The sequence below is a fragment of the Delphinapterus leucas genome, chromosome 15 (genome assembly GCF_059928025.1).
Source record: "Delphinapterus leucas isolate spDelLeu-1000000601 "Yukka" chromosome 15, BTC_Dleu_Yukka2, whole genome shotgun sequence".
Taxonomy (NCBI): domain Eukaryota; kingdom Metazoa; phylum Chordata; class Mammalia; order Artiodactyla; family Monodontidae; genus Delphinapterus; species Delphinapterus leucas.
In genome coordinates, this window is record NC_143143.1 from 9,899,242 (window position 1) to 9,915,969 (window position 16,728).

At 54.7% G+C, this 16,728-nt stretch overlaps 1 protein-coding gene across 4 annotated transcripts in view; it reads left to right on the forward strand.

The window, feature by feature from the left end:
* Positions 1–16,728, forward strand: part of CLIP2 (CAP-Gly domain containing linker protein 2) — a 76,000-nt gene that overhangs the window by 25,651 nt on the left and 33,621 nt on the right. For all 4 annotated transcript variants that reach the window (XR_016387773.1, XM_089895783.1, XM_089895784.1 and 1 more), the window contains exon 3: positions 7,025–7,575. Coding sequence is in view for 3 of the 4 variants with exons in the window: in XM_089895783.1 (XP_089751909.1) it covers positions 7,025–7,575 (551 nt within the window). In the remaining variant the exon portion in view is untranslated. The remainder of the gene's footprint in view (positions 1–7,024; positions 7,576–16,728) is intronic.

The following is a 16,728-nucleotide window of genomic DNA, read 5'->3' on the forward strand; positions in this document are numbered from 1 at the left end:
CTCTGACAAGTCCTGCAGCAAAGTAACCTTAACTTTGCTTAAGCCCCTGTTCCTCAAGTTGTTTGAATTTGGAGATTAAGGTTTTGTTTTCATGATACTTATTAACATCTTGTTGAACTATGTTCTATGGAACGTTTATAGATACGCTTTTTTTCCCTCTGGCTTTCAGGGGCAAAGGGCCAACTTCATCATGCTCCTTGGTGCATGTCATATCATCACTGTGGGTCCCTCCAAGGCCCCTCTTGTGGGTTTTTTTTTTTTTTTTTTTTTTTTGCGGTACGCGGGCCTCTCACTGTTGGGGCCTCTCCCGTTGTGGAGCACAGGCTCTGGACGCGCAGGCTCAGCGGCCATGGCTCATGGGCTCAGCCGCTTCGCGGCATGTGGGATCTTCCCGGACCAGGGCACGAACCCGTGTCCCCTGCATCGGCAGGCAGACTCTCAACCACTGCGCCACCAGGGAAGCCCAAAATTAAGTACATTCTATTAAAAACATAGGTAATAAATATTCAAAACTCATGACTTCTAGTGGTTCTCCTAGTAGTGTTTATACCACTACTACTACTACTATTTTACTACTGGTAAATAAGCTACTATTTACTACTAGTAAGATTTTGTAGCATCTGTGTTTTTTTTGTTTTGTTCTGTTATTTATTTATTTATTTATGGCTGCATTGGGTCTTTGTTGCTCCCATGGGCTTTCTCTAGTTGCAGTGAGCAGGGGCTACTCTTCATTGAGGTGCACGGACTTCTCATTGCAGTGGTTTCTCTTGTTGTGGAGCATGGGCTCTAGGCGTGCAGGCTTCAGTAGTTGTGGTGCACGGGCTTAGCTGCTCCGTGGCATGTGGGATCTTCCCGGACCAGGGATCAAACCCATGTCCCCTGCATTGGCAGGCGGATTCTTAACCACTGCGCCACCAGGGAAGTCCCCAGCATCTGTGTCTTTGAGGTTATTTACTCTATGTTGGAAATACTATATATAATCTCTTCCCAATTCTGTGTTCAGTGGCATCATGCTGGTAGCTTGAGATGGATCATGGTGGGAGAATTTACACTATGGAAATTGGCAAAGGCTACAAAATCAGGGTTATTATTATTATTATTATTTTCTCTTGGAGAACTAGTTAAGCCTTTCCCAGCACAGCACTGGCTGGAATATAGGTGGAGAGGTAGTGGATGGAGACCACCCCATCGGAGAGGACCACCAGTGTGGGCCAGGGTGGAGGACTGGGGAGGCCCCAGTCCTGTCACAGGAACAGGGAGCCTTGAGAGGAGCATGGACAGCAGGGCCAGGCACCACAAGGCCGGGAAGGGCCCCCTGCAGTGCAGCGAGGCATCCTTGCAGGAGAAGTTTCCAGAGCGGGGAGGGGTCAGGAGCTGAGGGTCAGAGAGGGACTGGGAAGCAGAGTCTTATTAGGGCATGGAACCGTTTCCTTCTAGACACTGCTGGGTGGAAAAATACCAACTGCAGGAAGAGCAGAGGACCGAGTAATATGTGACTACAGCCTGGCTTGTGTTTTTGACTTTTAAGTACTATACACACACACACACCCCTACACGCACAGGATAAAGCGTGGAAAAACACACACCAAGATGTTAACTGTGATTATGTTTATATGATGGAACTATAGATCCTTTTCTTTTTCTTTTTTTTTTTTTTTTTTGCTGTACGCGGGCCTCTCACTGTTGTGGCCTCTCCCGTTGCGGAGCACAGGCTCCGGACGCGCAGGCTCAGTGGCCATGGCTCACGGGCCCAGCCGCTCTGCGGCGTGTGGGATCTTCCCGGACCGGGGCACGAACCCGTGTCCCCTGCATCGGCAGGCGGACTCTCAACCACTGCACCACCAGGGAAGCCCAGGTCCTTTTCATTTTTTTAATCAGTAACTATGTTTAAAAATTTTTCTGCACTGGACATGAATGATCTATGTAAGAAACATTTAGAGAGAGAAAAGCTTGTTTGCTGGGAAGGAGAATGGATGACAGCAGGAGGGGGCGAAGTGAGGGAAGCTGTTTTGTGGGCCAGGGAGGTGTTCATGCCACCCGTGGGCTCGGACCTCTGTCGGAGGGCCATCGCGGGGAGAGGAGAGAGGTGGCGGGGAGGCAGGTCCCAGGGAAGACCAAAGCGGGATGGAGGTTTGCTTCTAAAAGGAGAAGAGGGTTCTTAGCTTTCCTCTGGAAACACAGGGAAAATGGGAAGGGCTCAGGGAGGTACAAAGGCGGAAGGGAGACCAGGTGAACCGGAAACTGCCTGGAGTGAGCCTCAGATTCCTTGACTGAAGAAATGGGAGTGACGTTCTGCAGCTCGGATTGTTGACTGTTCCGTGCACCCAGCACAGAGCCGGTGTGGGCCCCCGTTCTGAGCCGGCAGTGCAGTGCAGCTTGCATGGAGGGCCTGCTGCGGGGAACCAGGCTGGGTGCTGGAGAGGAAACAGCCCGTGTGAGCTTCCATTTGTCTGGAGGCAGACATACACAGGTGAAGACGGGGTAAATCTCTTGAAGAATGAAGTGAGTAGAGGGTGCTGCAAGTGGGTGGGCTTTTAGGTGAAGCAGTCAGGGAAGGCTGCTCCGAGGAGGTGAGGGAACGAGCCCTGTGACTGTCAGGGCAGAGGTTCTGGGAGGTGCTCCCACCTCTGTTTGCAATGAGCCCTCTCTCCCCAACCCCAGGGCCCCGTGGACCTTGGTGCCTTCCTGCCAGGCAGAAGGCCGGCTGAGTTGTAGCTGCGGTCCTGGTGTTCCCCCCACTGCTTTGCTGGGCCCACTTTGACACTGGGTGCTCAACGAATGGGGTCCCTGGTGGCTGAGATTCGGCAGGTATGAAAAATGCCTGTCTCTGCTTCCCAGGCAGGGCAGGACCAAAGCCCTTGCAGAAGCAGGGGAGGATGCGCTCTCATCTGGGCACCTCCCACCACCCCCGCCTTGAGCGCCCCCCCGCTCACGTTGGAACAGGCCACCAGCTGCTGTCACTCCACACCATGTCCTTTAGCCCTTTTTATCAAAGTTCTACTTTGAACTTGAAACCAGCAGTCAATTCCCTTGTGCCTGGTGTCTGGGGAAGGGTCAGCTGCTGGCGTGAGGTTTAAGTCTGTTGCTGCCCTTTGCTTTCTTGGGGCTTTGCCGAGCCGCTGCTGGTCCATGTGGGAACTAGGAGGGCGGGGAGGCCCAGGCCCTGCCCTCAGGGAGCCTCCAGAACCACCCCAGAGGCTCAGCCTATCAGTCAGGTCTCATAGTTCTGATGACACGCCCCCTCCTCTGGGAGAAGAGGTGGGGCTTGTAGCATGTCAGTGCTGGCCAGTACCTTAGCAATTTCTGACCTCGCCCTTTGTTGCCCCATGGGGAAGCTGAGGCCCAGATATGGGAAGGGGCTCGGCCAGGCCCAGCCAGTGTGTTACTAACGGCTCCCTGGAGGGAAGGGGGCTCTAGTGGGGTTGCCACACTTTCCCCAGCTCAGGCGGCTGCAAGCTGCCCGGGGTGAGCGGGGGAGTGGGTGAAGGTTTGTGCCTGTGAGGCTGGAGCACCAAAGAGGAAAAATGCAGCAGAACACCCAAGTGTGGTCGCCAGGCTCGTGACCTGGATTTTATTTTAGCAGCTGTTCAAACAACTGGTCCCCGGGGCCTGTGACCTCTGGAAGGGGCAGGGGTGGGGAAGAAAGGAGATTACCTGGGGGTCTGCCTGGGCCAGGACAGCTGGGAGGACAGCTGAGTAGGCAGCTTCTTGCCAAGAATAGCCACGCTGGGTCCCCCTCGACCTGGGACCCTTCTCTATGCTCTCTGCACAGACAACAGGTAGGGCAGGGTCTCACCTGAGCCATGGCCATTCCGTTAAGCAGACATCACAGAGCCCCTCAGCACGAGGAAGTGTTCTGGAAACGGATATGGGAAGGGCACTGACACCTGCTAGACACCTCCTATGCCTGCCTTACAGGGAAGCTCTGAGCCAGACCAGGTGGGCCTGGCTCCTGCCTGGGTAACTTTGGGCAAGTTTTATAACCTCTGTTTCCTAACCTGCAAGATAAGAATATAATACAGAAAAAGTACCCAGTCCAGGGCTTCCCTGGTGGTGCAGTGGTTGAGAATCGGCCTGCCAATGCAAGGGACACGGGTTTGAGCCCTGACCCGGGAAGATCCCACTTGCCGCGGAACAGCTAAGCCCGTGCACCACAACTACTGAGCCTGAGCTCTAGAGCCCGCAAGCCACAACTACTGAGCCCACCTGCCACAACTACTGAAGCCTGCATGCCCAGAGCCCATGCTCCACAACAAAAGAAGCCACGACAATGAGAAGCCCGTGCTCCGCAACGAAGAGTAGCCCCCGCTCGCCGCAACTAGAGAAAGCCCGTGCATAGCAACGAAGACCCAACACAGCCAAAAATAAAAAAAATAAATAAATGAATTTATATATATATATATAAAAAAAGTACCCAGTCCATTGAGGGCATGTAGCCTCACTTCATGAATTGTAGCTGCTGTTTTAATGATGATAACCTTGACCCCTCGTTGTCAGCAGGACCCACGGGCTGCTTGGGCAGTGTTACGAGGGACCTGGAACACCATCTAACTTGTGGCTTCCTCCCACTATGGCTGCTTTTCGGAGCAGGTTTTTTTTTTTTAAGGAACGGGCCCACCTGACCTAGCGGGGTTCCCAGGCCCCGTACTGCTGTGATCCCAGCAGAAGCTCCTTGTAACAGGATTGTCCTAGATGAGAACCAGGGACCCGGAGCTCAGCCCAGGCACAGGGAACAGCAGGACGAGGTCGGCTGCTCTGGTGGGGGGTGTGTGTGTTGGGGGCAGAGCCATGGGTCCAAGGTCACCAGAACTTGCTGGAAGCCCTTCTTCTGCCCCCTGATCCTTTTGTGGTTTTAAATTTTTTCTAATCCCTTAGTTTGAGGATCAGTCATTTTCATCCCAGTAAGAACGGTCAGCACTTGTTCACTTGTGTGGCCCAGGCACCGTCCCTAGGGCTTTGTGTCCATCACTGTACAGCAGCCCCGTGGCAGAGGGCAGGTGAGGAGACCGAGGCGGGGCTCCAGGGTCTGCTCCCTCAGCCACTGTGGCCTCCACCTTGTGGGATCTCAGGGGTGGAAGAGAAGAGCCTTGGGGACACCCCCCACCCCCACCCCCAGGGTCCCACAGAAGGAGAAGGAGACATCCCTCTGCAGGAAGGAGTACAAGATGAGATTGTTCCCTGCTCGAAGGGAACTGTAGGGTTTGATCAGAGTCTAGGAAACGTGTCCATGCAGAGGAGTCCAAGATTGGGGTGGTTGTAGTTTAGGGCTTGGCATGGTGGGTGCCTTGTGCACATTTCCTGGACGAATGAAAGCGCCCTGCACCAAGAGCCAGGGGCTGTTGGCCGGACCTTGGTGCTGCTGCCTCCTGCCTGGGGGGCCTAGATAAAGCACCTGATATCTCCAGGCCTCAGTTTCCTCATCTGTAAAATGGGATCATGGAATCACTTCACAGGGTTAACTGAGGGTCCAATGAGCTACTGTATGTATGTCTGCCTCTTAGCACAGAGCATCAATTCGTGGGTGTGATCACTCTGGTTGTTAATCAAGTTCAGTAGCAAAGCTCACTGATTTCCCAGGAGCCCAGCTCACAGCTGAGAGGGAGCCCCTTGCCCCTCAGTTAGGACGCCCATCCTGGCTCCCCAGGTCCTGGCTGATCACATGCTTTCCCACCACTACCAGTGCCCCTGAGGGAGAACCTGCCTGCTGGAGCTCGTATGTCAGCCCTGTCCTGGAGTTGTGTGGCTTCCTCATCTCCCAGAAGCTCTGTCCTTCCAGCCTTGAGACAGCATGCAGCCAGGCCTGCGGCCCCAGGCTCCTTGGCCTTGGGTACAAAGAGGATGCTGGTGGAGCCGCTGCCCCTGTGGCCCCTCTACTGGCTACCCATGGAAAGGACCAGAAACACAGGCAGCTCTGATAGGGGCATGGCAGTGTCTGCTTGCCTCCTGTCCCCATCTGTATTTGAGAAGTCCGTCAGCCTCTGGAGTAGAGGAGGAAAAGGATGAGTCCTTCCCTGCCTGATACTTGGTCTGGCAGGAAGGAGGGGCAGCCTCCAGACCTTGAGGTATAAATGGGCAGCCTTGCCGGCATCCGCTTGCACAGGAGGCCCTGCGTGGGGCCCAGGAGCCAGACGCGCACAAAGCATGGTGGGTTTGAGCTCTGCTTTGTCCTTTTGTGAGCAGGTTGCCCCCCTTCCCTTCTTCTTCTGAGTCTAGAGCACATCAGAGCCCAGGCCTGGGAGGCAGGCCCCCTCCAAGGGTTTGAGTCCCCATTTCTGCTGTGTGGCCTTGGGCGAGGCCCTGGCCTCTCTGAGTCTCAGGGTCATTCTTTCTGTAAAGAGGGGCTGGATTAGGGTACCCAGTTCAGGCCAAAGAGCCTGGAGTTCAGTCCAGCAATGAGGTTAAGTGCTTCCGCCTCCCACCCTCCTCACACCCCCTTCTCCTGGTCTGTGTGCCCTGAGGCTTGGCCTGCAGCTTGGGGACCGGGGAAGAGAGGGAGACTCAGGAGTGGAATAAGAGGGTTTTCTGGCTCCTTCCTTGTCCCGAGATGTCTGTGGTCAGCTGCCAAGGAACAGTAAGGAGCCTTTTGTGGGGCCCAGAACTGGCTGGAGAAGAAGGTGGGGGGCACAGAGATCCCCCCACAAGACCTGAGTCCCACATGGGGCCATGGGCGGCCTCAAAGTAACAGCTGAGGGCCTGAGCCCACCGGGATGCGGAAGTAGCAGCTTGTAACCCTCGGTCATGGGTTCATTCTGCCCTCAATTTCGAGTGACCCTGAGCAGTGGAAAGCCTTCAGAGGAGGCACTGTCCTGAGCTTTTCATCCCTAGAACTTTCCAGAGGGGTTGGCAGAGTAGGGAGCCACCCGGGGATGCCTACGGCCCAGGAAGAATGAGACCCGCCCCAGGCCCCACTCCCAGCCCCGCCTGCCTCAGTTTCCCCCCGGCCAGCTGGACTACGCGCTCCTGGGACGGCCGAGGGTCCAGCCCCCACCCGAGCCCTAACCGCCGCCTCTCTCCTCCTCCACAGGCTCCCCCCTGCACAAGCAGGCCTCGGGCCCCCCGGCCGCAGCCCCCGCCGCCCCCGAGAAGCCCGGCGCCAAGGCGGCCGAAGTGGGCGACGAGTTCGTGGGGGACTTCGTGGTGGGCGAGCGCGTGTGGGTGAATGGAGTGAAGCCGGGCGTGGTGCAGTACCTGGGCGAGACGCAGTTCGCGCCGGGCCAGTGGGCGGGCGTGGTGCTGGACGAGCCGGTGGGCAAGAACGACGGCGCCGTGGGCGGCGTGCGCTACTTCGAGTGCCCGGCCCTGCAGGGCATCTTCACGCGGCCCTCCAAGCTGACCCGGCAGCCTGCGGCCGAGGGCTCGGGCAGCGACGCGCACTCGGTCGAGTCGCTGACCACCCAGAACCTGTCGCTGCACTCGGGCACGGCCACGCCGCCGCTGACCAGCCGCGTCATCCCCCTGCGGGAGAGCGTCCTCAACAGCTCCGTCAAGACCGGCAACGAGTCGGGCTCCAACCTCTCCGACAGCGGCTCTGTGAAGCGGGGTGACAAGGACCTGCGCCTGGGAGACCGTGTGCTGGTGAGTCCCCCCAACCCAAGCACTCCACCCCACGTAAGTGAGCTGGATCCCCAGGACTGGGCAGGGTGGGGGACCCACGGGGCTCGGGTGGGGTCCAGGCTGGGGCACCCACTCCTGGTCAGAACCACAGAGTGACCAGGGAGACAGGTAAAGTGGGTACCCTGGAGACTGTCACTGTGTGACCCTGGACAAGTGTCTTAACCTTCCTGGGCCTCGGTCTTCCCATCTGTAAAATGAGAACTTTAATAGTACCTGCCTTGTGGGTTGAAATGTGTGAATACATGTTAATGCCTTTAGACAGTGCCTGATACTTAGTGCCCTCAAAATGTTAGCTGTCATTGATATTATCCATTGATCCAGCCCACCAGCGTGGATGTGCCAGGATTATACTGGAAAAGGCTGGGGACCAGAGTGCTCAAGACCCTTGGCCCTCCACTTCCTAGAGTAATGAAAATAAAAACAATAATAAACAAATGGGACCTAATTAAATGTAAAAGCTTTTGCACAGCAAAGGAAACCATAAACAAAACGAAAAGACAACCCACAGAATGGGAGAAAATATTTACAAACGAACCAGCCGACAAGGGATTAATCTCCAAAATATACAAACAGCTCATGGAGTCAATATCAAAAAACAAACAACCTATTCAAAAAAAGGGCAGAAGATCTAAATAGATGTTTCTCCAGAGAAGACATACAGATGGCCAAAAAGCACATGAAAAGATGCTCAACATCACTGAGAGATGTTGAGATGTTATTAGAGAAATGCGAATCAAAACTACAATGGGGTATCATCTCACACGGCTCAGAATGGCCATCATCAAAAAGTCTACAAACAGTAAGTGCTGGAGAGGGTGTGGAGGAAAGGGAACCCTCCTACACTGTTGGTGGGAATGTAAATTGGTACAACCATTATGGAGAACAGTATGGAAGTTCCTTAAAAAACTAAATATAGAACTACCATATGATCCAGCAATCCCACTCCTGGGCATATATCCAGAAGAAAACATAATTTGAAAAGATACATGCACCCCAGGGTTCACTGCAGCACTATTTACAATAGCCAAGACATGGAAGCAACCTAAATGTCCATTGACAGAGGAGCAGATAAAAAAGATGTGGTACATATATACAATGGAATATTAGCCATAAAAATGAACGAAATAATGCCATTTGCAGCAACATGGATGGCCCTAGAGATTGTCATACCGAGTGAAGTAAGTCAGACAGAGAAAGACAAATATGATGTGATATCGCTTATATGTGGGATCTTTAAAAAATAGTACAAATGAACTTACCTACAAAACAGAAATACAGTCACAGACATAGAAACAAACTTATGGTTACCAGGGAGGAAAGGGGGGGATAAGTTGGAAGATTGACATATACACACTACTATATATAAAATAAATAACTAATAAGGACCTACTGTATAGCACAGGGAACTCTACTTAATACTCTGTAATGACGAATATGGGAAAAGGATCCAAAAAAGACTGGATACATGTATATGTATAACTGACTCACTTTGCTGTACACCTGAAACTAACACAACATTGTAAATCACCTATACTCCAATTAAAAAAAAAAAAAAAAAAAGACCCCTGGCCCAAGGTTGGGTGGTTCAGACATCTCATCAGCTCTAACCCCGAGTGGTCAGGCAAGCCGGCTTACAGCCTCACTGAGCTGTCCTTGGGGGTGCCTGGGATCTGAGGGCACCTGCTGGCCATGGCCGCTGCAGGGAAATCAGGCCCGGGTTCGTGCCTTTGCTGCTACTTCCCAGCCGTGTGATGCTGGGTGATTCACTTAACTGGGCCTCATTCCCACTCATCCGTCATCTGTCCGTTCATTCAGCAAAGCGAGCGTAGAGATAACTCCCGTGCGATACGTTCGTTGGGATCATTGAGAAGCTGCTGGCCGTGGAAGGGCATCGTAGTTACCAAGGGCTCTGGCTGTGCAAGACCTGGGTAGTGTCATGTGAGGGCCCTGTGGGGCGGGAAGTGGAGCCCCTTAGGGTTATTGACCATCCCTGAATGCTCCTCAGGTTGGGAGAGGAGAGAGGTTTAACCCCAGCGTGATCCTGCCTGGAACTCCCTTTGCACCTGCTCCCCCCTCAGGGAGTGAGAACTGGACGTACTGAGCAGGGGGCACTCAAGCTGTCACGAGGCAGGCCCTGCTCTGGAAATCTCCGCCAGACTGCAGCCCTTCAGCAGCATTGGCGGTAGCAGCAGACAGGCCCCAGTGACTTCCCAGCCTGAGACTGGGTTGCATCCTGTGGTTTGAAACACCGCTTTCTCCAGGGCGAATCCATGTCCAGCACTTTCTGCACCTTGTCTCTCTTGGTTCTCCCCACTGCCTTACGCAGTGGGTGTTATCTCCCCATTTTACAGATGAGGAAACTGGGCTCAGCCCTGGAAAACAGCCTGCCCAGGGCCACTCAGCCAGGAGGTGCTGGGCCATTCATTCCTTTATTCACTCATCAACTGTGACTGCCCTGGAAACAGGACATGCTTGGATTCTGGTGGGTTGGGGAGAGGAATTTGAAGGAGGGATTTACTTTCACCTCAAGGATGGAGCCCCACATGCCCCACCCTAGTCCACAGCTTCCCTTGGGTTAGTCCTCCAGCCTGGACCGCTGTGCACAGCCAGGATCCAGCTGGCTCGGCCGACCCTGGGACTTGCTACTTCTCCCTTGTGCCTTCTATAAACACCTGACACAGCATCTTCCTATCCCTACCCCTCCCTTTAACAAATTATATCCTGGACATGAATGAAGGTAGAGGCCTGAGCTTATACTATTTGAGGATGGGGGCTTTTTAGGAAACAACAATACAAAAAATATTGCTTTCGCAAATTTTACAAATCACGTGATCCCATGAATGTATTGTCAGGGCCCTCCCCACCCAGAGCCTCCAGAGAGGCTGGTGTATGTCAGGGGCTCTGATTACCTAAGCTACGTTAGCTTCACCAGCCACAAACCTACTTCTGACCCGGGTCAAAGGCATGAACGATATTTGTTATTTTTGAACATAAATAACAGAATTTATGTCCGTTAAGTTACACTGCTCTTCAGTGATACCTCTGGGTCCTGGTTTCATTTGGGCCTCAACACTACCCCAGGAGGTACGCGTACTCGCCAAATAGTCGTGGGCAAGTTGTTTATCCTCTCTCTGCCTCAGTTTCTTCACCTGTAAGATGGGGATAAAAGTTCACCTGCTGGGAATTCCCTGGCAGTCAAGTGGTTAGGACTCTGTGCTTTCACTGCCGGGGCCCAGGTTTGATCCCTGGTTGGGGAACTAAGATCCTATAAGCTGCACAGCATGACCAAAAAAAAAAAAAAAAGTTCACCTGCTGCATATGTAGTGTTTAGAAGGTGGTCTGGCTCCAAGTAAGCTCTGTGAAGTGTTAGCTGGTATCAGCATTAAAGTCCATGAAGGGTGGGCATTCTCCCTGGGCCATGGGGTCCTGGGCACAGGGAGGGACTGAGCTCGGGGAGCCTCTCTGAGGTCACATAGCGGCTCACGTTGGCCTGCATGTCCTTGGCTTTCACTGGCCGAGTGCTCGCTGGGAGCGGAGCCTTGTGCCAAGAGCTTTACACACAGAATCCATTTCCTCTTCAACCCTGAGGGGCCCTGGCCCCCGGAGGAACCCCTGGGAGGGTGACACAGGGGGAACATGCCTGACCTTCCTGGAATAGTGTCACTTAAATACTGGGCATCTTGTCACATGCCTGCCAGAGCGAAACTGGCAGAAGTTTCAGGTGTGGTTTGGAGTTTCCACACTGAGCTGCATGGACTCACCTCTTACTATCCCAGCTGCCCACGATGCACATGCTCATTGTTCCGTTTTACAGGCTGAGGATGAGAATCAGGCCTGAGTTTCCCACAGCACCCAGAGTGGAAGTGGCAGAGCTGGGCTGTCCTGCCTTTGTCCTTCCCCCCCTTGGCCCCTCCCCCGCCCCAGGACACACACAGGCACACACACACACACACACACACACACACGCACACACACAGATAACCTTTCTGGCTAATCCCTGAAATTCCTCCAGCATTGAATCATTCTATTCCGCCCCAACTCCCTCTTCTGAAATCCTCCCTCCCCGAGTGCTCCCGTAGCTTGGACTGGGTGAGTTTGGGGTAGTACTCAAGGATCCTGGGTGTCTGGAGTTGGGGCGCATGGCAGAGGTGGGAGCAGAGAGATGCAATGACTTGTCCAAGGACACGCAGACTTTTAGAACATGCCTGGCACAGCTGAGACGGGACCCAGGCCCACTGGCCCAGCCTGGTGGGACCCTGGCATCCCAGGCCACCTCTCTATTTCCTTCTGCCTGGGAACACTCACCAATCCCTTTGGTCCTGGGCACCATCCAGGCCTGGGGAGCCTATGGGGGGGCACTCGGCTGCCTAGCTGGCCGGAGACATAGCTGCTGTGTGTGTTCCCCAAGGTGTGGTCCCGAGGGTCCATCCCAGGAAGTGGGTCTGTCCGCGTGGTTTTAGGGATGTTGCTCCAGAGGCAGCAGGGCTGGTGCGGCAGACTCTAGAGTCAGCCATTAGTTTGGGATTTAGGTCGTGGAAGAGAAGAGACATTCCAGGGGAATTAACGGAGAAGCAGGAACCGAGACTATGTAGAAAGGCAGCTTGAGAACTGGTGGCACAGAAGAGGGGTATGAAGACAGCCCCACCCGGGGGCTGATCCAGACTCAAGACAGGCCTGCTGGGGCAGAGACCACCGGGCCGTAATCACTCATTGTACAGGGAAGGACCGTGAAGGCCAGAGAGGGTGAGCGGTTGCCTGGGGTCACACAGCACATCATGGGCTGGCCTGGAACAGGAGCTCTGCGCTTCTATCTATCAGTCCTGGAATGTCCTCTGTATCCCCCCCACCCCGAGTGGATCCAGCAGTCCAGGTGGAGGGCTGGAAGTATCTTGGTCAGCTACAGTTGCCAGCATGGGGTATGATTAGCAAGGACCAGAGGAGGCTGTCTCAGGAAGGAAGAGGCCTGGCTGGTTGCTTGTGGCTCCAAGAGGTGCCCCAGGGCCAAAGCCGCAAGGAATGGATGTCAGTGGGGTAATGGGAGAGCTCTGACCCCCAAAGATGTCAGATGGCTCATAGGTTGCTGTGGAGGGTCGAGTTCTCCAAAAGTAGGCGCCAAGGTGGGGTTTGGGGTGTTTCTTAGGGCTTTTAACTTCTGTGAAAGATTGGGCAGAGGGAGAAGTCAGACCGCTCTGCAGGCCAGACAGAGTCTCGGCCAACCTGGGGCAGCTCTGGAGCGAGATTGCCCATCACAGCGTCCCATGCTGAGCCAACGTGTCCGGGCCTTTCTGCCCCGGCCTCGCTCAGTCACCGCATGTGAGTGCCCCATCTCAGGTGAGGGGCTCCGCACAGCAGGGCAGCAAGGGCTTCCTTGAAGCGGGATCTGAGTGGAACATCTCCAAGTACTTGAAGTCTCTGCCCCTTTATGTCCCTTCATGTACTGGCCACAGAAGCATCCTGAGGAGGGTGGACCAAGAAACCTTTCCAGGGAATCACCTCTACTGCTGACACCCGCTCCCGGCGTATATCCCAAATCTCCCTGCCGGTGCCAGCCTGGCCTTGCAGATAACCCAGAGTGTACCAGCCCACGAGGCAGTCTGAGCAGCCCGGCCCCTCTGCACTGGGTGGGTAGGTTCTTTGCAGGGCTGTGTCCTGCCTGCTGCCCCCTCGGTAGCTGGCCTGGGCAGTGTGGGACCAGCCTCCTGAGAGATGAGGAATGAGGTTTTCTCTCTGCAGGTGTCTCCCTCTCTCCTCAGGCCCCGGTCAAGCTCCCACCACTCTGCTGAGAACTGACACCCAGCAGGGCCATCTGTAGTATAGAGGCTGCAAGGTGGCCTCTGGGGTGTACAGGCCTGGGCGTGAGCTCAGCTCTGCCCTTCACAGCAGTGTCCCAGGGCAGGGTGCTGAGCCTCAGTTTCCTCATCTTTAAAATGGGCCTGATATTCCCATTTCATAGGATTTGTATAAATTGAATAAGGAAGGGACTTCCCTGGCGGTCCAGTGGTCAAGACTCTGAGCTTCCACTGCAGGGGGCGTGGGTACCATCCCTGATCGGGGGACTAAGACCCCGTGTGCCATGGCGTGGCATAAATAAATAAACAAATAATTAGAATAAGGAAGACTCCCGGCATGCAGTGAGCCCTCGGGAAAGGCTGGTTTTCTTTCCTTGTTCTGGGTGTTGTTTCTTCACCCCGGAGTCTTCACAGCTGAGGGGCAAGTGCTGTGATGCCCAGTGTCAGTCCTGGCTGTAGACGGGAGAGGTTTGTGAGGACCGGCCAGGGGGCATCCTGGGGGCTGCTGTCCTGGGTGCTCAGGCAGAGGGAGCTGGTGTCTGTTGGGAGTGGGGAGGGGTGAGCAGGAGGGGACTCGGTGGCCCACCGAGCACACAGGGCTGCTGGGCCTCCGTGTTCAGGCTCTGCTAATGGGGGGCAGAGCCAGGTAAGGCAGGGGGCCCAGGAGGTACTAGAGCTGCCTCCTGCTTCCTCTGTGTGTCATGGGGCTTCTGGCTGGGTTCCATCAGGGTTCCATCTCCTGTCTCGTGTGTCAAGCCCTTAGTCAACATCTCCACTTAACCTGCATTAGTTTCCTATGACTGCTGTAACGAGTACCATAAACTGGATGACTTAAAACAGAAATGTACGCTCTCCAAGTTCTGGACGTTAGACATTTGAAATCCCAGGTGTTGGCAGGGCCATGCTGTCTCTGAAGGATCAAGGGAAGAATGTGCTCCTTGCCCTTCTCTTGGGTTCTGGTGTTGCCTGCACTCCTCGGCGTTCCTTGGCTTATAGGTGCACTCCTTGGATCTCTGCCTCAGTCTTTACATGACCTTCTTCCCTCCGTGTCTCTTCGCTTACAAGGACACCAGTCATATTGGATTAGGGCCGCCCTAATGACCTCATCCGAATGTGATCACATCTAAAAGACCCTATTTTTATTTATGTATTTGTTTGTTTGTTTATTGGCTGTGCCGAACAGCTTGCAGGAACTCAGTTCCCCGACCAGGGATTGAACCCGGGCCACGGCAGTCAAAGCCCGGAATCCTAAGCACTAGGCCGCCAGGGAACTCCCATAAGAGACCCTATTTTTTAATCAGGTTACACTCATAGTCGTGGGAGTCAGGTCTTCAGCATGTCTTTTTGGGGAACACAGTTCAAACTATAACACACCCAACCCCCATCCCCGACCTGCTTCCCCGCCCCACCGTCCTCCCCCCATCCTCCCCATCTCAGTAAATGGCACACGTGTGTCTCCAGCAGACCAATCCAGGAACTTGGCAGTTGGCCTTACGTCCTGTTTTTCTCTCCTCCTGACCACGTGATTCATAATCAGGCCTCTGGTACCGCCTCCAAAATACACCCCAATTGGTCCCCAGCCCCCCACCTCTGTGGGCAGGTCCTCTCTCTCCAGCAGTGGAACTGCCGCCCCCTCCTTGGTCTCCCTGCCCCCAGCCCACCACCTCTGTGGGCAGGTCCTCTCTCTCCAGCAATGGAACCGCCCCCTCCTTGGTCTCCCTGACCCCAGCCCACCACCTCTGTGGGCAGGTCCTCTCTCTCCAGCAATGGAACCGCCCCCTCCTTGGTCTCCCTGCCCCCACTCAGGGCCCAACACTCCAGGAGCCCCCGTCTCACGTGGGATAAAACCCACCCATCTTCCCATGGCCCCCAGACCCTTGTGGTCTGCCCGCCCACCCTCGTATGATCTGACTTCGCCCTCCGTCCTGGCTGCACTCGGCCGCCCTGGCCTCCTTCTCTTTGCTCCCGTACCAGGCCATTGCTTCTGCTGTGCCCTGCTGACCTCCTCCACCTGGGACTCTGACCCCAGGGCTCCCCACAGCTCACTGTCCCGCTTCCGTTAGGCCTCTGTGCTAATGTCACCTCTTGGAGACGGGGCCCTCCGGTACTCGTCCACGTAGCCCTTGTCATCCGCCTGGAATGACAGCATTGACTCACTTACTCCTGGGCTGTCTGCTTCCCGCCCTGACGAGGAAGGTTGTGGTGTTTTGCTCACATGGTTGCTCCCCCAGTGCCTGCAACAGAGCCTGGTGCCAGGAAGGCGCTCAAACCTTCCTGCTCAGTGAATGACTCACGGCCCTGCCAGGTGGTCCTGAGAGGGAGTGAGGTACCTCGTGTATGACGTCGATGCCGCAAAAGCTAGTTGAGCCCCAGATGCCCCTCACTAGCTGTTCAGGTCAGCGACCGTGGACATGGTCAGGGAGGATCACTGAGAGGGGCTGCTCACCTCTGTCCCCTCATCTCCCTGAAGGTGGCCCAATGGCACCACTCACCTGCCCGTCTCTCCCGGGCAGCCTCTTTCCTACCAGGACCCCCTCCTTCCCCGCTTGCTCTGCTTTTCCGCCCCAGCGGCCCAGCAAATGCTGCCCCAGGCCTTGGAAATGAGCCCCTCACTGGACCCTCATGGCTGCCCTGTGAGACGGGGGGACTTGCCCCAGCCTCCTGATGGCAGAGCTGTCTGTCCTTGTGGGTGAGACGCATGGGTTTATTTTAAACGAGTCACCTGTTTTAACTTCCTCAGAGGAAAATCCCGGAGAAACAGATAAATTCAATCTGCCCACCTCCCTTGTTTTATGAGACCCGGGATGTAGTCGCTCTTTGGCCCAGGCCAGTGGGGATTCCAGCCTCACAGATAACCCTCAGGGGCTGGAAAAGGAGCGGGTGGGGCTCATCCCTCCAGAGACTGGGGCCCAGCCTGTCCCCCAGTGGGGGTGTGGGGAGGGACAGTCCCTTAGTGGAACTACAGGGACTCTGGTGCATTGCTGGGGAGGGCCAGGATGCAAAACGCACAGGCACTTAGGAAGACAGCTTGGCCACTTCTTACAAAACTAAACATACTCTCACCATGCGATTCAGCAGTCCTGCTCCTTGGTACTTACGCAAATGAGCTGACATATCTGCATGAAAACCTGCACACAAATATTTCTAGCAACTTTATTCCTGCTTACTAAAACTTGGAAGCAACCGAGATGTTCTTCAGTAGGTGAATGGATAAATAAACTAAGGTGCATCCAGACTGTGGAGTGTTATTCAAGGCTAAAAGGAACTGAGCTGTCAAGCCATGAAAAGACATTCAGGAACCTTAAATGCGTAGTATTAAGTGACT